We start from the raw sequence: 18,864 nt of genomic DNA, 5'->3' as shown, positions 1-18,864 counted from the left end.
TGAGACTAGTTTCTGTTGCATGTAAAATAGTTGGTGAAGGCAAGCAGGAAATTCAGTCTCGCAGACACATCCTATTCACATTTCATTAGCTGTCTCAGACATGTATATGTATTAGTTCAAATGAATGCCTGCCTGTGTGTGATGTCTTATTTCTAAGAATATTTGCTCTCATGGAGGACAATAAAGATGACCTTGAACCTTGCATAGGCCACAAATGTATGTACTTCTGAAACAAGTGAAACCAAGCACACTAAACAACTCCTTGCCTTGTCCAATTGTTTATCAAATCATTACCATAAATGCCATGTGGAATGTATATTTTTTTCATGACAACCTGTGGGGGGTATGTTGTTCAGTTCTGCTTTATTTCTAATTAGACTACACCATCCAAATGTTGCTTTCTCCTATTGCATTGTACATTCAAATACCAGGATGAACCAATTACAAATGCCATCTCAAAGGCCTTCGCCATTCAGTAGTTTCTATACCACCTGGACAGCTGCCATTGAGAGTAAAAGAGGTATCTCTAGAGATAACCCCACACTCCTTGAGCAGAGTATTCACTGTCAACATAAAAGGGGGGCAGCAGAAGTTAAGTAAACATGCATTCTCTCAATCTCCCATATGTGTGAATGAGTCTGATTAAGTGTAGTAATCCCTTTTATGACATATCCCCTGGAAACCTTTCAACAGCTAATCCTGCTTTCAGACCACATACAGATTATGCATTTAAGATCCTCTAACTAGCCTGCTTGCCCTCCCCCTTCCTCTGTCTTTCACTCACTCATGAGGTCCCATATTTGATCATTTTGTTTATAGTTTAACAACTTCCAAGGTCCATAGGTAGGCTACCTGAGTCTATGACCATGATGAATTCCCGGATTGTATTGTGTTTACAATTTAAAGACGGGTGATGAAAGGATTAAGATAAATCCGTTTGTATCTGTAAAACAAACTTTAAAGGGTTTGTTTTGTGGCCATAGGCACCAAAACTGACCGCACGTCAATCACCCTAATTGTTTTGCTTTAGGCTTTTAATTGTTGTGATATTCACATGTAGGCCTAAGAGACTGAATACCCCCGGGAGACAACCATATGGAGCGTTATAGGCTGCCTACATTCCTATAAACAGAGCATGTGTTGTGATAGGATATGCCTTGGATTAGGCTAGGCTACTTGCTACACGGTAGGCACATTGGTGCCAAGTGACAACACGCATGCCGAATGTAAACTCTTTCACTGAATATGTTTTGATATAGCATAGGCTTACATATGTAAAGCTTGATCTTGCTTAGGTTAGCGGTTATTTAAATCCAGGGCACTTACAAAAAATAGGGCTCGTCCGGGATTTGAACCCGGGACCTCTCGCACCCTAAGCGAGAATCATACCCCTAGACCAACGAGCCGCGTGCATACAGGCAAAATGCAACATAAATATAGTTAGATGTCAGAACTTTATAGTCTACTGTTTCGTGATTTATTGTTATCGCTGTGAATTTTCAAGGCATGTTACAACCACAATCCATTGCGCATTATCCTTAATAAATATTTCTTGACCATGCCACAAAAACCTGTAGCCTAGATGTTGACAGGACGTTGTTCCGGTAACATAGTGCTACATCTAAGCGTGCAGATTTCTCCAGACATAACATCGAATAGGTCTCAATTTTAGACCCGTTACCTTTTTAAGCGTCAAGCAAAACAAGTTTCAAAATCCGAACAATTGTGTTCGTGGCAGAATGGTCAATGAACAGGCAAACGTGAACTAGGAATAGCCTAAATTGTTAAAATTAGACTAAAAATGTTGTCCGATTGCATCTGGCGTAAAGTCATTTTTAATTTTGATGACCAACTCTTCACTCTTCATTGATGTTATCTGTTGCTTTTCTGGAAATGAGTTCTGACTGTAGGCCACTGATCTTAAATAATTAAAAAAAAAATCTGTTTTGATTAAATTATTACAATTGTTTAGGCTAGGCTGCAGGGTGTAATTTCTAGCCTTTATAAAACCAAGGGCTGCGACTTTGTATCAACTTATTATTTCAACAATCCCCAGGCTGCGACTTTGTATCAATGAATTGTAGGCTATCAGCAATGCGTAGACTGCAACTTTGTATCACCACCAAGGGTAGGCCCATATGACACTTTTCTTGCTGGAATGTGGGAACTATTCTTATTGTTGCCGTGGAGTTCTTATTGGAGCCTGCTTGCTCCTGTGAAGATGCGTCACTTGGGGATACTTTGTGTCCATATGAAAAGAATGACGATTCCAGGATTAGGCTATAACTAGAGAACTAACTAAATCCGTTGTGATGTAAATGTTTCATGTTGTAGAGATCCGCCTCAAAAGAAATCTTCAAAAGACTTAGGCCTAAGGCCCGCTAATTGCTTCACACAGAGGGCAACTTACCGAGCAACCCGTCTGAACATTGAATGGCTCAGTGTCTGAAGTGATTAGCCCACAAGAAACGTTCAAAACTAATCAGGACGAAATGCGAAACAAGTTAGTCATTCCGAGAATTTAGGTCTACGGCATAATTCCTAGCCTCAAAATAGTTAGGCTACAAGTAGGTAGGCATATATGTCTAAAATTTAGCCTCGAGCAGAGTTACGTCTCTGTTCACAGCAGGGCCCCTGTATCGATCTATGGACAAAGGCTGACAATCTACAGTCTTGTTTTAGGTATGACAAAGTGATTGATCCTCCATGTGAAATCATTTACGCAGAAAATGTTTAGGCTACAATGTTTGTCGTTGCTTAAGTTACAGTCTGTAGGCTAAGCCTAAACACATTTTACGATATTAGGCTATATTCAACAGAAATGTTAGCCTATAGAATTACAATATTTCATAGCCTTGGCTTTACAAATGTTTTGTATGCACCCTAGTTATCATAACTAGAATTTCGCAGCTGTATACTAGTGCCATACTAGCCATAGAGGTCAGAATGGACCTACCTGAAGTTTATTCGTCGAATTAGTTGGGCGTGGTTACACAGAGACTAGTCAGATAAAAAGACGCTGTTAAACAAACCACTGTGTTGTCTGCATTAGGAGCTCTTTTGACACCATCATCCCAACACCGTATGTGCGAAACAACTGTTTTGGATTTTTTTTAGATAGGCCTACTGTCAGTCACTGCTGCATTTGGCAACTGTTTGGCATTAGAGGACAGGACATTTGAGAGCAACAATCGATAGATGGACAATATGCAATATCACAGGAACGTCTCTGTACTCATACTGATGGTCCTTCTGGAAGTTCACTGTAGCGCGGGTATCTACTGGCTGTAAGTGTCAAGTTTTGGTAATTGCTTTCGAATGAACCTTGAAACAGCGCTATGCAGTAAATGTGTGGTGTTAGTTCCTGCTGGACCCATGTATCCTTATTTATTTAAAAACATGTATATAAATACATATTAAATAAATGTTAATGACCAATTTTGCGTATATGTTATTTTTCAGAGGTCTCACGGTGAATGGTAGTTCAGTGGGTTGGAATCAGACGCACCACTGTAAGCTCCTTGACGGGTTGGCTCCAGACCAGCTCCAGCTATGTCGTCGCAACCTGGAGCTCATGCACAGTATCGTGCATGCTGCCAAACTGACAAAGAACGCCTGCCAGAACACTTTGAAAGATATGCGATGGAACTGCTCGTCAATTGAGAGTGCGCCTCATTTCACACCAGACTTGGCAAAAGGTAGGAACCTTTATACATGTGAAAATAAACACGTGTTGGTTGATTTAGTCAAACCATATACCCTTGTCAGAAATTGGACATCCTTTCTCAGAAGGAGTACATGCACTTACTGTCGGAATGTGTTTTACAGGTACCAGAGAGTCGGCGTTTGCGTTTGCCCTTGCTGCCGCTGTTGTGAGTCACTCCATTGCAAAGGCTTGCGCCTCCGGAGAGCTGCCGAGTTGCACGTGCGGTCCTGCCCCAGCGGAGCAAGCCGCTCCTGATTTCCGATGGGGAGGCTGCGGAGACAACATTCGCTACGGGCTTCAGATGGGCTCCGCGTTCTCCGACGCGCCCATGAAAAACCGTAGGTCTGGCCCTCAAGCGTTCAGGCTGATGCATCTACACAACAATGCGGTGGGCAGACAGGTACGCATCACGTTAGGGGTTTCGCCATTACATGGCAATATTTCTCTCTGGGTTTAGTTATCCTATTGTGTTGTGTTGTGTATTCAGCTGATCTAAGTACACATTGTTTGCAGTAAAAATATCATTTTGCTAATTTGCAGGTCTTGGTAGATGCTGTGGAGACAAAGTGCAAGTGTCATGGCGTGTCTGGGTCATGTTCTGTTAAAACATGCTGGAAGGGGCTGCATGACATCGGCCACATTGCAGAGGATCTAAAGACCAAGTACCTTTCAGCTACAAAAGTGATCCATCGCCTTGTTGGCACACGCAGGCAACTAGTTCCCAAAGAGCTGGATGTGCGACCTGTCCGAGAGGGTGAACTTGTTTACCTTGTCAGCTCACCTGACTATTGTAAGACTGACGCAAAACATGGGTCCCTTGGCACACAAGACAGGTAATGGAAACATCCAGTATCTTAATTTGAAAGCTGAATTTTTTACCTCTCTAAATGGGCAAAAACGTCCACCCAATCAATAGGCCTCCTCTCTTTCCCTATCTCAGCCACGTGGTGCAGTTAACCCCATTGACTAATACACTGTTTAATCTGTCTCCAGGGAGTGTAATAAGACAGCGAGTGGCAGTGACAGCTGCGGTCTGATGTGCTGTGGTCGAGGCTACAACGTGTACACAGAGCAAGTGGTGGAACGCTGCCACTGCAAGTACCACTGGTGCTGCTACGTCACCTGCAAACACTGTGAGCGCACAGTGGAAAGGTATGTCTGCAAGTGAACCCTGGAGTTAGAAGAAGGAGAAGAGGGGAAAAAAGACAACAAGGAGCAACAAATGGACAAAGGGAGAGGGTTATGAACTGGACCCGAACAAAGTGCTGGGTCCACCCCCACAGCAGGCTCTTTTCTTCAAGGCGTAAGACATGCCTTTTGTGGCTGCGTGTGTGACCATGGCGACACCTGGCAGAAACCATAGTGATGGTTTACAGACAACAGCGGAGCTCTGACAAGACCTAGGTTCTGTTTACGTGCAGGTGATGGACGGGTGTCCCAGAGGTTCCCTCTGAATGGACAACGCTATTTGGAGAGAGAAAAAAGACAATTGGGATGGACACCAAATAAAAGACTTTTTAGAAAAGACACAGACAGATGTGGCCTGAGTGACAGCTCTGAACAGACTGATCCTTACTCATTAACTCCTTTGCTGAGCAAAGAGATGACTCACGGTGAGAAGGGGCATTTGTGGATGTGGTGCAAGGCGAGCAAACAATCCATGGTTAACTTGCTCACTGTTTAACCCAAATCAAAATGATCTATTTAGAACAAAGTTTTTATGTGTGGTTACTTGTATTTATTGCTTTTTGCATAGGCCTACTTAACTGTAAGGATTTATCAGGAAGGATTCATCAGTATGAACTATCATAGCATATATGAACACACCCATACAACTTTTACATTGATCTGAGTTTCATTATTAGACAGTACAGTGTCTACCACACAATGAAAATGAAATGCACTTACAAAAAGGTCATTTAAGGTAAAGCATGACATTCTAGTTCATGTAGTCCATGCTGCAGGCTTTATGTAGACATCATTTAGTCTGAATGATGATGTAAGTCTTGTTCATAGTTAAAGGAAAAGCCTGCAATAGGAAATACGAAAATACTCATACTGTCCTAAACGAAATACTCATACTGTCCTAAATTTTAAATAAAAACTTGAGTGACTAATTTGACATGTTTTTAGCAGTAGGTGCTTTATCGCCTTGTGCTATTTAGGGGTAGAATATTGCCACAACCTTGAACCTTGTTACATTTACACAAAAATGAGGTTGCAGACATCTTGCCTAGTAGGAACATAAACTGAGCCTAGTAATTTATGCACAGACTACATGTTTTCCCTGCAACCCTCTAGGTATGTTACAAGATAACTATGGTAAAGCAAACATAACCAGGCCATTAGCATTTTGAAAATGATCTGTATTGTGTCAGAATCTGGTTTTGACTCACTGCAAAACAGTTTTTTAGTATAAAGAGAGCGCTCTCTCATGAGATCATTTTGATTTAAGAGATTGACTTATTTTAAGGCAGCCAAATTTGCCCAATTACTTTTGCAAATTTTGCTTGTTTTCTTGACAAGATATCTTAAAACTAGATGTACAAAATATGACCGCCGCCCAGTCCAACACATGTTTTCCACAAAAATAAGTCACGCTGAAAGGCATATATGATTTTAACTGTCTCACTGAATTGCATTATGCACACTCAATTCTCACTGGTATCTGCTAGACAACAAGTACCAAAACATGATTAGTTCATAGATTTCACATGTAAAATACATTTTATACAACCCCACCCCCATCTTGCCTGTTCATAATTCTGAGAAATTCTTGAATTGTGTGCATGTGTGCGTGTACATGTTTATGTTTATGTGTGTGTGGGTGGGTGGGTGTGCGTGCATGTGCTTGTGTGTTTGCCTGTTTATGTGCCTGTGTGTGTGCATGTGCATGCTTGCGTATATATGTCTACTGTGTGAGTGTGTCATACGTAGGATTACTGTGAATGTATGTGTGTGTGTGTATCTGTTTATGCACATGTGTGCATATGTAATGGGTTTACATGACCCCTGGAGGCAAACATACGCAAACATTGGTCATCCTAGGCCCTACGGTTCTCAAGATATTCACAGAAAACTGTGTCTGCCCTACCCTCCTTTCGGGGGGTCCAGTCCTGCGGGGGGGCTACAGATCAAAACGAAAAAAGGTGGTTCCATGCTATCCATGTGGGGTTACATCACCACCAAGTTTCGTGTACCCCGGTCTTACAGTGTCCCGGGAATCCTTGACGGAAATTTGGACATGCGAAATAAATAAATAAATAAATAAATCTGACTAAACCTATATGACCGCCGCTTCGCTGGGCGGCGCTCATAATAAGTCAAACTCCTATTAAATTAAGTCAAATGATTTTTATGAGAAAGCGCAACTAGGTAAGTCTCTTTATACTAAAAACAATACCAACTGGATTCTTTGATCTTTATGTAAGATTAAAACTTGGTAAATAAGCAGTTTTTGCAGTGCATCCTCTGAATTTGCAGTAGTGTACAAGTAAAATACTTTAATTCACTTTTTAGTATTTACTGGTCCCATTGCATTAAACAGACCAAGAAACAGTGCATGTAGACTTTAGTAGACACCTATTATCAACTGAACAGATAGCTATTAAGTGTGTGCTCCCAGGTCCAGTGGCTCTGTCCCTGGACACAGACTGGACCCTGGACACTGAGACTGGTAAAAGGGTGCTAGCACACTGCAAAGAGCCGCACTGTTGATTCTACAGCTGATGTGAATATGTGAGGAATGCCATGCCCTCTTCATCCCGGGCCAGCTGTGTGTTTACAGGACTTCTGTTTTTAAATAAACAGCATGAACCCATATTTCATACACCCATTCATTAAATGAATTCAGCAGAAGTTGATCAGATCAAATAGCTTTGATGTGTGTGGAGGTCCTCGGGAATTAAACTAAACACAAAATAAGTTCAGCTCAGACACTTTTACAGTGTCCTTGGGAATCAAGCAATATGCAAATTACCAAAAACAGACTGGAACATGGTAGGAACAGTAGGCGATGATTTACTATGAAATGGACAGCATTGTGTCTGTAGTAGTGAGTGTTGGTGTAATGATTGATGGCAGGCCAGGGCAGTGTGGCACTTAAATACAGATGCAGAGATAGACTTTAACAGCAAGGGCTAATCTCCCCCTCACATTCCTGGGGTCATCCCAGCCTGGGGGGTAAACTACCACAGGGACAGGTGGAGAAATTCTTAGATACAGCTTCCAAATTCCTCCAGCAAGTTGTTTTTGGTCTGAGCTAATTTGGGATGTAATTGTAATAAACAGAGCAGCTCCACAAAAAGGCATTGGAAGAGAGTGGAAGGACAAAGTAGGTGTTAATAAAAAGGTTGGTAATTCAAGCACAAGTACATAGTGAGAACAAGACACTTGAAATCACGTTTTAAAGCAGGACACAACAGTGAATTTTACCCAAGGTCATTCCTTCAATTCTGCTCTAGCCATCTGTTAGAACTGATGAGGATTGTGGTGTCCCCCTCACCCCCTGGCATCTAGAGAATCTAACAAAGGCGCGTGCTTGTTGTCTGAGTGATTGAGTGTTTGCTTTTAGTCCTGTGTGGCTAAAAAGGCCACACGCTTTGTTCACTTTACAAATATGAAAATAAATGAACCATTTTCTTGTGCTGTTCATGTGGCCAGCATTAAAAGCAGGAATGCTGTGATGAAAAATTCTTGTGGTCATGATTATGGAAGCAGATCTTGCTAAAATGCATTATGCAGGCTATATATTATGAGGGACACAAAGTTAATGTCACACTGTTGTCAACCAGATTTCTTTTACCTCTGCACTTATTGCACTGCACTTATAAATCCAACACACTCACCAAACTGTGATGTAAATGAAATGTACACAATATAGCATTGTAAGTGCTCATTTAGATACATAAATGTAATGTTACAATGTGTAATAACACAGGGTTCAATGAAGCACACAGTTGCACACACACACACCATGATTAACAGTTCTCATCACCAACACCCAACAAATCAAAGTCAAAGTCAAAGTCTGCTTTATTGTCAATTTCTTCACATGTCAAGACATACAAAGAGATCAAAATTACGTTTCCCACTATCCCACGGAGGAGACAAGACATATTTTACCAATTAAGTCCACAGACAAACATAACATTCAATGGACAACACATGGACAACACATCAGAGATTTCTCAAGTTTTCAAGTCCACTTGCCTCTAGTGACCAGTTGAAAGAAGCCCTTTTTAGTATTACTAACCTTTTTTTCTTCATTTAAAACCCCACACCTTTTTTTTTTTACATATTTTACACACACACACACACACACACACACACACACACACACACGCAGTGTCCTCTGGGTTCTGTAAATAATGTCTCTCCACCTGAACAACATTATGTCAAGGACATTGTTCAATATGTGACACATAAAAATAAACTATACCATACTACAAGGCTATACTTTTTGCATTCTGCCATAACTAGGAGGAGAGGGACCTCTGACCTGTCCGCCTGAAGCTGTGAAAACAGAGACAAGAAAAATAAATGCACCTTGTTTCACGTGAAGTGGTAGCTGTTACATGTTTTTTGTTTGTTTGTTGAAAGAATAATGCTACTAAACTGAATGGATGGCGGGTCCCCAAAAATGTATTGTTTACAAAAACAGGTTTCTGGAGGAGGGTGCCCATAGACAGTAAAGGAGCTAGTTTGGCAACACTGCCATCTATTGGATGATGTCTTAAGTGTTGAAACTGGAAAGTACGGAGGCCGAATTGTATGCGTAATCGTTGTTTTTCACTTTCGAGAAAATGGCGTCAGCAGAAGATGTCAACCATACACAAAACTCAGAGTCAGAGGCTCCTAAACTTTCTGATTTATTAGATCGTGGATGGAAATTTTATGAAGAAGTAGATACTACAAATGAGCCTACAGGATCTAATCCAATTCAAGTGAAAGTTAAGCGCGGAATTATGCAACTGGAAGAGGCAACGCGGATGGTCGCCCAACTCGAGTTATTCAGGTGAGCCAGCCAAGACCGCTAACGCCAGCTAGCTAATGTTGACGTTTGCTCATCAATTTAATGGCACCTATCAAGTTTACATAACATTGTGATTATGGTCTGATTGTGCAGCTGATCCATTAAAGCAAATTATATTTTCTCTCTAGAAGTTTAGAGTTCACAACACAAGGAGTTTGATATTTAACATTACTAAATTTGGGGTAAGGTTAACGTTAGCTAACTTTAGCTCAATAGCTACTAGTGACCATCTGCAACAGTGAGTCAATCCATAATAGCCAGCCAGCTGCTAAGTGGTAACGTAATATAAATAACACGCCATTTCATTGAAATTGAATTTATTCTTCTTGAGGTGATGAGGCTGTCATTCTAATGGAATCAGTCATTGGCGAGCTATCTTAGTTAGTAAGTTGTAGACCAACAATGTATTGGCTACAAATTGCTAGGCAACATGCCCATGTCTTTGTCATTTGTCTCTGCTTCTTTGAAGTAAGCCAGCCAAATAATACATCTTGGGAAGTTAAACAACCCCCATGTTTGCTTTTCAGTCGGAATGAAGAATTGGAGGAGATTGCTACAACAGACTTAAAGTATCTATTACTTCCTGCTCTACTTGGCGCGTTGACCATGAAACAGGTGAATTTGTCCAAGCGGTTGGAGCAAGTTCAAATGGCCCGTGTGTATTTTCTGGATTTCTTGAAGAGATGCAAGGAGTACAACATTAGCAAATTTGAGCTGCCTAAATCCAGCGAGACTTCAGATGACACTTCTGAGGAGGATGATAGTCGGCCTCCACGCCCTCTGCAACAAGCAGACCTCATCACCATGGCCACACAAAGACAGGCTAAAATTGAAAGGTTTGTTTTATCTGTCTGTAAACTGATATATATACTGTGAATATGTGTTAAAGCTGCCCACACACCATAATGATGCTATGATATCGTTCTCTACATATTCAGGTATAATCAGAAAAAAGACACGGAGGCAAAACTCTCAGAGATCAAAGCAGCAGTAGAGAGCGGACAGGCAGATGATGAGGTTGTGCGGGATTTCTACCTCCTTAACATCCGTAGGTGGATCACTATTGCCCTGGAGGAAATCGAGAGTATCGATCAAGAAGTAGAGATTCTCAAGAGGATGGATGTTCTCAAGCAGGTGTGGCAGATGGGCTTTTACTCTCCTCCAGTTTTACATGCAAGCTGTGACTTGGTGATCACATTTTGTTTTCTGACTCTGTTTCAGAGTTCAGCACAGTCATCTCAGCCAAAAAGGCCCCCCATGAAGCCATTCATCCTCACTAAAGATGCTGTGCAGGCAAAGTATGTCTACTAATTGCATTGCCCTTGATACTTATGCCCCCTAGTGTACTAATCTCATATTGTAACGTTACTGTGTTTAGCTTTTCCAGTGTTTGTGTTTTGTATAATGTATGTGGTTTTCACTATCCTATTAATCAAAACTTTGTGTTTGTTGACACAAAGTACTGTACACATTGTCTTCATATTAGGCGTTACATCTGAGGGATCTTGTGGGTCTTCAGTTGTTAAGTTCCTCTCAACATCTCAAACTTGTCTCTATTAACCCACCAGTTCTATGTTCATACCTGGTGGGCTTTTTCATTAGTAAGCAGAAGGTGTCATGATAAAACAGGAGCAGTAGAGTGAGTGGCGCTAATGTAAGCTTTAAATGTTCCCAGGGTGTTTGGGGCTGGTTACCCCAGCTTGGCGACTATGACGGTGGATGAGTGGTATGACCAGCACAGGAGGCAGGGTTGCCTGCCTGACCAAGGCATCCCACGTGGCCCCAGCAGCTCTGGTAAGCACTGGTCACTCTCAGCCATCCAGCTGAAACACTGCTGCATGAAACAGTGGCTTTGATTGATTAAACACCAAGGTTATCATGGAAAGTCATGAATTGATTGTATCGTATGTAGGTCCAGTTAGGCTAATTATGTAATTTTACTCTTCCGTGGATAATGTTTTGCTGTGTGGATTTCTGCAGTATGATAGTTTTGAATTCACTAACTGGCCTATTAGAATGAAAAAATGCAAAAAAAATCTTAATCTTCAATAATCTTCAACAAACAGGCCCAACCTGAGAAGTTAAATATGCAATTTTGTGTACTTGTGTAGGCTGTGAAAGGTCTTTGAAATGTCTTAGAAAGGTATTAAAATATCATCAGTAAAAATGGTGGGATAGAAGCTGCTGCTAAATGAATGAATGTGGGTGTAAATGTGAAAACTACCTTTAACTCATTGAGTAATATTACATTTTTCCTTCCCATGCGTTGAATGCCAAAAACGTAATATTACGTTTTTAGCTTTTTTTTTTTATTACGAAACTAGACACTCTAACACACCTAATATGTGATTTTGGGAACTCTGTGATGAATGAAAATGAAATATATGACGATCGAAAACTCATGAAATCTGGACATATCATAACTCGGTTGCCGCTTTGGGTCGAATCAGTGACGCATGCACGTCTGCTCAAAACCAGGCCATTTTTGTGGGTCTATCACGAGGTGGCAGTCTCGCCAGGTCTCACTGATCACTTCCCGGAAAGTTTACGGCAACACTTCATATTTCATGAAAGACGTTATATCTCCATTTCTAGAAAAAAAACAGCGATTTTGATGAAAACTAGCCACTGTTTAGCTTGAGGTTTATCAGGAACAGAGGCGTGTAGAAATACACGGTTTGCACCCACTGAGAGCTTAAAGTCTCACCTTTTAAACAAGCCATTGTATGTGTTCATAGTTATAACACAGAATATGCTGTGGCTGTACAAAAATCATCAACAATGGTCTAGATTGCTGGCACTCTAGGACAAAGCTCCCAAAAACAGCTTGGCATTCAATGAGTTAAAGTCCTCTGTTTCCAGTTTCAACACTTAAGACATCATCCAATAGATGGCAGTGTTGCCAAACTAGCTCCTTTACTGTCTATGGGCACCCTCCTCCAGAAAACTGTTTTTGTAAACAATACATTTTTGGGGACCCGCCATCCATTCAGTTTAGTAGCATTATTCATTCAACAAACAAACAAAAAACATGTAACAGCTACCACTTCACGTGAAACAAGGTGCATTTCTGTTGTGTCCTCTTCGCCAGCTGACTATGACGCTGAGGAGCGAGAGAAAGAGGAGAAGGAGAAACAGGAGGAGAACGACGACGAGGAGGCGTTGCAGAAAGCAAGGGACTGGGACAACTGGAAGGACACTCATCGGCGAGGCTACGGCAATCGCCAGAACATGGGCTGAAGGGGCCCCCACGCACACATTGTCCACACGCCACGCCACGTACACACACACACACACACACACACACCATGCCAACCACACAAAAAAAAATCTCTCTTTCTGTCTGATTTGTTTTTTTTATTCGGAAATAAAAAATGGACAGTCTAGGCTGCCTTTGTGTATGAGACACGCTGTGATATCCTGCAGCCTTGAGTTCTGCTCCTTAATACTGAAGGGCATCTGGGGCAAGGGGAACCGCCTTCTCTGGCCACTCTGTCCCGGGAACCAGTAGTGTTTGGTTTGAAACCGATCCCACACCAAGCCCTCTTGGTTTTGCTCAGTTGGAAAATTATGCCAATAGCCAAAGCTGGGGATATTCAGTGGAATTTATTTCCCTCCCCGACAAGTATTTGACCTATTTCAGATGACCGCTCAAAAGCACTCGGACATTTACTGATTTATTCGAGACATTTTGTCTTTGTTATGTTAGTTTTTTCTATTCTAGTTTGATTTGTGTCTGGCTCTCAATCTCAGTGTCTTAGTGGCGGTACCCCCAGCTTGGCCTTTGCAGATATTTGAGATTGTTTTTGAAGAATTTCAGGAGCAACCTTGGGTACTTTGGAAGCAGGAACATTGACGGTGCAGAATGCTTGTGTGTGTGGTGGAACACTGTTAATAGGTGGTTGTTGTACAGCTGTACGGATCCAACTTTTCTCCACTGCATACTGCGGTTGCTAATGTAGCTAATGCTTCAAACCCTCTGCCCCTCTGATGTTTGGGGTTTGGCAGCAATCCAAAGAAGTGGGTTTGGTTATGCCGTGCATGGTTTCACTTCCAGTGACGATAGCCTACTTATTTATCAAGCACCCGGGCCACACTATCAGCCCATGATTGTGGAGGGGTAACGCTAAATATACTGACAGTGGGTTAAAAACAATATGTTGTAATAAGGAAAAAAACAATGCCGTAATAATCAGAGATTTCTGTGAATTTGTTTAACACACAGTGGCTCAAACGGTATTTGTTTTTATTTCACAAGGACTCATGGAGTTTTATACATTAGCTTGGGTGTTCTGCTGTGAAGCTGACAGATGCACAAATCGTGATTCATATTTATTTGAATCTGCTTGTAGCTGGGATTGTGTGTTGTGCCATGTTCAGTGACTTTATTGTCACCCTGTAAAATTAAAGGAGGCATCATATTCTACTTTTCTCTGGTCTTTGTTTTGCCAAAAGACCCCATGGATAGAACAGAACAGTACACTTAGTGATGAATTTGTGAGGTCAATAACATGTAGTTAAGAGATGTAGGGAGGTATGTAAACAATGTCAAGATGATCCATGTCAAGATTCCAAATGGACAGGAAAGGTATTGCTCTTAACATTTTCTTCTGAGAATGTAGGATAGCTTACAAAGACTTACTAGACTCCTCAAAATTGGCCTTGACAAGTGTGTTTTAAATAATTACACAATCAAATAATTATGTACAAGTATTGAAAAAGAACTCTTCTCCCATAAACTCATGTCATCATCTTAAGTCTACTGCAAGTCCTCAATACCTCCCGTTCATCACGGATCTCTGGAGCTGAGGGGCGCTGTAGTCAGGCTGGGGAAAAGGTGGCTGGGATGGAGAGGAATGTGGGAAATCCGCTGCCATCACCCTCTGATATGAGAACACACAAACACATATGTAGTCATTGCTGAAGACAAGTCCATCCATGGTGTCAGCCCCGGGTTTGAAATCTTTTAGCTCATGTATTTGTCATTGCAAAACTTCAAGATACAAAAAGAAAATGCCAATATCAAAATCATGCTTACACAGTACCCATACTCCATTACCACTGGGTGTTTTTCAATGAGGCCATTTTGTAAATTCCCTGGTTTAAATTGCTGTCAATTGTGCTGTGTTTTCAATACTGCACAATATAACTTATTCTCGATGGTTTTAATAACATAATCTACTCCGCTCATGCCGTGTCCCATTTTGTATATTTAAATGGATGTGATTAAAGGAAGCAAAAAAAATGACTCATCTTGTAGCCTTCTTCATCATAAAGTCTAAACAAGTGAACTGTCTATCTTGTGAGTTTACTTTTAATGTCAACCCTTTTAATGGCTCCTACAACTTTTCACACTTGCCCTCTGAAGAAATTAGTGCTGATGTGTGTGTATTTGTAGTGGTTTAGTGATAAGACGGCACGGATGTACTGAAACGTTATTTGGCTCTCCTGAACTCACCGTGCCGTTCACAGGGGGCTGTTTGGGTCTGTAGTTGTAATCTGAGCTGTAGTCTTGAGGTGGACCTTGGCCCTCGTACGGAGGTCTCCCTGGAGACGACTTGGCGTATGGGTTACTCAGCACCTGCCCCATTCCAGAGCCATAACTGCAGACGGGGGGAGATTACAGATAGCACATAACCTTTCTGCTTACTGATGACTGAGTCCTGGAAATGCTGACAAAAAGTGATAAGTTTAAAGGTGCCAGCAAAGGAGCTTCCTATGCTTTTGAGTTGACTTGAACGCAGCCATACGACACTCTTCTAATGACTTCACTTGCACTGTATTTGATAAAGCACCCCACCCCACATGGCACACCGTGATGCCAGGCAGCAGACACAGAATGCTCTTGACTTTATGTCAAAACGGTAGCTTTTCATATTCTGTTGATAATTCTAGGTCATTTAAAGTGTTTTTATATATATTAAAGAACTCCACATAGCACATTAAAGAGATCCACTAAGGTAGCAGGAGAGCGAGGAGCCCCTAATTTTAGGCTTGCATAATTGGACTTTATAAGAGTACATACCTGTTGGGTTGTGGGGGAGGTCCCCCCATAGATGGCCTATCTTGTGGTGGATGGATGTTTCTTTGTTGACTGTGAAAAACAAAATGTTTTAGTATAAAGCGATATAGCCACAGAGATAAGTGGCTTTACACACTACTGCATCTGTCCATTAATGCAATAAATTAAGTCATTGATTAAGTAAGTATAAGTATATATACTTTTTTGATCCCGTGAGGGAAATTTGGTCTGCATTTAACCCAATCAGTGAATTAGTGAAACACAAACAGCACACACTAATCCCGGCGCAGTGAGCTGCCTGCTACAATGGCGGCGCTCGGGGAGCAGTGAGGGGTTAGGTGCCTTGCTCAAGGGCACTTCAGCCGCAGCCCACTGGTCGGGGCTCGAACCGGCAACCCTCCAGTTACAAGTCCAGAGTGCTAACCAGTGGGCCATGGCTGCCTCAAATTAACAACAGTAGTTAGGTGATTAAGAGGTGCACAGTTGCTAGCTACATGCCTGTAAGGTTGGTTGAAAGGTCTGCTGGTAGACATCCTGTCTGCAGGAGGAGGCATCCTGCTGTTTCAGCATGTGAACATGAAGAGCAGGTGAAAACAGAACCCAGTGAAAAGACATCTTCCTAGTGTTGAGTATGCTACAACTCACGGGATGTGACCTCACCTGTAATCGTGGTTGGGCATGGCTCCCATCGGGACTGTGTTGTTGGGCGGTCTCATGTTCTCTGGTGGAGGCCTAGAGTTTGGACGCCCCTATCATAAGAGGGGGTCAGAGGTGTGCGTTTCTTGTTATTATATGGTTCACAAGGGTGTGTAATATTTTCCCCTGTCTATTTCATAATGTTTTACCACAACAAACTGCATTCAGGGGTGGGAATTTATGGTCAGTCACCTTTGTGTGACATTGCTCTCCACCAAAGGGTGCTGTTTATGGTAACATTAACTTTTATGATAGCTAACCACACAAACAAAAACACAGAGAACTTTTGAATGGTTTCAAAAAACAAAACAAAACATTTTCTGTGTAGTATATGATACAAATACATTCATTTAATTATTGATACTCTCAAGTGATAAAGAACTCTGGCTCCATATGACAAGTCTTTACTACAAAATGCGTTTTTTTGTAGTACAGACTTGTCATATGGAGCTAGTGTGTGGCACTTCTTTACCACTTGAACTTTTTACCAGTGGCTAGCACCTCCCCAAAAAACAGTTGTTGTGCGATCCACATACTTTTCACTATTGATACTCTCACCTGCATGTCAGAGGCAAAAACTATGTTCTTAAACATGTCGTCTTCTAGCTCCTGGTTAAAGGCCACATTTGTCTTTCCTTTCCTTGAACATAATAACATTAACATTATAATTGACATAATAATTAACATCATACATTTTAGAATCAGTCGTGGCATGGGGTTCACACCTCTCTGCTGTTTGATATTTACAGCACAAATATTATACTGCTCAAAAAATTTAAGGGAACACTTCAATCATACACTGAATCGGTACTCAAGAACTGCAAGAACTGTCAGACATTCTGTGAATGTAGTTTGAGAATGGAGAAAAGGGTGGAAGGTTTCAAAAAATGTGTTTTAACAATTGTGGAAAACCTAAGTGTTCCCTTAATTTTTATATATATAGTACAACCACAACCACACAGGTATTTGGATACCCAAACAAATCATCATAAATCATCTGAGTCTCCCTTCCCCTCCCCTCCCCTCACATACTTGTTCTTTTTGCCTTTCGACGGTTTCCTGGTACAGTAGACCACGACTCCCACTAAAATGGCTAAGCCCACTCCAGGTAGTGATGCCACCAAGGCAAATTGGACAGTAGTCCATTTCTGAGTGCAGTCCTCACCAATGAACCATTCACCAGCATTATTATTGCATCTGTGAAAGGAGAGGAAATAAGTGTATACAATGGACATAGGACAGGTCGGTATCATGGCAATGAGTATTTATTTATTTATTTATTTGTTTGTTTGTTTGTTTGTTTGTTTGTTTATTTCTGTGGAAGAAGTCCTTACCTACAATACGGGTTCTTGGCTTTACAAGAACATTTGCTGTTTTCACTACACGTCAAATCATCACTGTTTACAGATTTGCATGGAAGGTAGTCCTCCACATCAACACATTGTGCTGAAATCATAATAGCATGCCAGTTACTTAAAAATGATAGTCAGATAGAAAATAAGCATTACATCAACAAAAGAACATTCTAGTGTCACTACAGACAACATAAATGGTCTCCAAATTCAAAAACCAGCGTTCAAGAGGATGCCATAGTCATTGATAGAACATTAGGAAGATTACATTACATTGCATTAGGCACACCCTGCCTCGATAAATGTTTGATTATTGAAGCTTCCAGTGTTTGTTGTGTTGCTCTTGACAGTTAATCTAGTTAATTACAGTTCCTAAATAGATTTTCAGGTAAGTCATCACCAACAATACTTACGGTTAGTTAGTGGAGTTGTTGTAGCTTGTCCATTAACAAGCAAAATGAACAGCGTACTGAAACACAACACCAGGAGGAACTTCATTGTCACAGAACATGGAACCCTCTGACAAAGTGATTCAACAAGAGTCCAGTTTTTATGTGCGCCACACCTTTACAGACAGGTCGTCTACACACTCTCTCTCACACACACACACACACACACACTGCTGCCATTTGACAGAAAATGAAAATGTACAGAATGTAGAGGTTTGCAATGGAAACATCTCAATAGGTTTCCCCATCATCTTCAATGTTCCAGTACGCTTTGATTGATAAAAACAATAGGTAAATGTTAACCTCTAAAATGTATGGTCCTCACTATCGCAGTTACTCATTTCACAAGCACGTGTTCTTTAACCCCAGTTTACTGCCTGAATGACCGTTTCTACAGCAAACATCCTTTTGGTGGTTCAGATATCAGTCTGTTGAGGCTAATCTGGTCCGTTTTTGAGGACCAGCAAATCTGTAATAACTGTCAACCAGGAAGTTAGATACAAAAAAGCTTGATAGTGTTAATATAGCATAAAGTACATGTATGAAGCATGTACTCAAGGAAACCAACACAATGTAATTTACACTGTGTTAGATCATAGTTATAA

The 18,864-nt window shown here is 41.2% G+C and overlaps 3 protein-coding genes and 1 non-coding gene across 5 annotated transcripts; 2 read left to right on the top strand and 2 right to left on the bottom strand.

Annotated features, from left to right (window-relative positions):
• Nucleotides 1-1,334: 1,334 nt before the first annotated feature.
• trnap-agg lies at nucleotides 1,335-1,406 on the bottom strand. The gene has a single exon. It is a non-coding gene; the product is annotated as a tRNA-Pro (tRNA).
• A 1,190-nt stretch (nucleotides 1,407-2,596) lies between these two features.
• Nucleotides 2,597-5,835, top strand: wnt11f2 (wnt 11, family member 2). Its single transcript, XM_048231734.1, has 6 exons — nucleotides 2,597-2,682; nucleotides 3,053-3,287; nucleotides 3,463-3,698; nucleotides 3,829-4,106; nucleotides 4,247-4,539; nucleotides 4,700-5,835. Exons 2-6 carry the CDS (start codon nucleotides 3,199-3,201, stop codon nucleotides 4,872-4,874), a joined length of 1,071 nt encoding a protein of 356 aa, XP_048087691.1. The 5' UTR covers nucleotides 2,597-2,682; nucleotides 3,053-3,198; the 3' UTR covers nucleotides 4,875-5,835.
• A 3,651-nt stretch (nucleotides 5,836-9,486) lies between these two features.
• On the top strand, nucleotides 9,487-14,988 carry igbp1 (immunoglobulin (CD79A) binding protein 1). Its single transcript, XM_048231745.1, has 6 exons — nucleotides 9,487-9,722; nucleotides 10,268-10,576; nucleotides 10,679-10,874; nucleotides 10,962-11,038; nucleotides 11,416-11,534; nucleotides 12,832-14,988. Exons 1-6 carry the CDS (start codon nucleotides 9,511-9,513, stop codon nucleotides 12,978-12,980), a joined length of 1,062 nt encoding a protein of 353 aa, XP_048087702.1. The 5' UTR covers nucleotides 9,487-9,510; the 3' UTR covers nucleotides 12,981-14,988.
• On the bottom strand, nucleotides 13,970-18,502 carry zgc:158432 (uncharacterized protein LOC555281 homolog). Of its 2 annotated transcripts, none has more exons than XM_048231765.1 (9): nucleotides 18,224-18,502; nucleotides 17,793-17,904; nucleotides 17,491-17,655; nucleotides 17,017-17,098; nucleotides 16,423-16,511; nucleotides 16,261-16,317; nucleotides 15,766-15,834; nucleotides 15,199-15,343; nucleotides 13,970-14,623 (listed from the first exon to the last, which is right to left on the bottom strand). In XM_048231765.1, exons 1-9 carry the CDS (start codon nucleotides 18,306-18,308, stop codon nucleotides 14,513-14,515), a joined length of 915 nt encoding a protein of 304 aa, XP_048087722.1. In that variant the 5' UTR covers nucleotides 18,309-18,502; the 3' UTR covers nucleotides 13,970-14,512. The 2 variants fall into 2 exon arrangements, with proteins under 2 accessions (XP_048087722.1, XP_048087714.1); XM_048231757.1 differs by having other exon boundaries at nucleotides 16,261-16,320; nucleotides 18,224-18,497.
• Nucleotides 18,503-18,864: the final 362 nt, after the last annotated feature.

The sequence above is a fragment of the Alosa alosa genome, chromosome 2 (genome assembly GCF_017589495.1).
Source record: "Alosa alosa isolate M-15738 ecotype Scorff River chromosome 2, AALO_Geno_1.1, whole genome shotgun sequence".
Taxonomy (NCBI): Eukaryota; Metazoa; Chordata; class Actinopteri; order Clupeiformes; family Clupeidae; genus Alosa; species Alosa alosa.
This window is presented reverse-complemented; position numbering and strand designations above follow the sequence as displayed.

Bases quoted from the DNA above. Each gene is read 5' to 3' on its own strand.
- igbp1 (XM_048231745.1), top strand. From the start codon at position 9,511: ATGGCGTCAGCAGAAGATGTCAACCATACACAAAACTCAGAGTCAGAG. The intron at 10,577-10,678 runs GTTTGTTTTATC...CTACATATTCAG, and splicing joins AGACAGGCTAAAATTGAAAG to GTATAATCAGAAAAAAGACA. The intron at 11,535-12,831 runs GTAAGCACTGGT...CCTCTTCGCCAG, and splicing joins ACGTGGCCCCAGCAGCTCTG to CTGACTATGACGCTGAGGAG.
- zgc:158432 (XM_048231757.1), bottom strand. From the start codon at position 18,308: ATGAAGTTCCTCCTGGTGTTGTGTTTCAGTACGCTGTTCATTTTGCTT. The intron at 17,905-18,223 runs GTAAGTATTGTT...TTATGATTTCAG, and splicing joins AACAACTCCACTAACTAACC to CACAATGTGTTGATGTGGAG. The intron at 15,344-15,765 runs GTATGTACTCTT...CCCCGTCTGCAG, and splicing joins CCTCCCCCACAACCCAACAG to TTATGGCTCTGGAATGGGGC.
- wnt11f2 (XM_048231734.1), top strand. From the start codon at position 3,199: ATGGACAATATGCAATATCACAGGAACGTCTCTGTACTCATACTGATG. The intron at 3,699-3,828 runs GTAGGAACCTTT...TGTGTTTTACAG, and splicing joins CACACCAGACTTGGCAAAAG to GTACCAGAGAGTCGGCGTTT. The intron at 4,540-4,699 runs GTAATGGAAACA...ATCTGTCTCCAG, and splicing joins TCCCTTGGCACACAAGACAG to GGAGTGTAATAAGACAGCGA.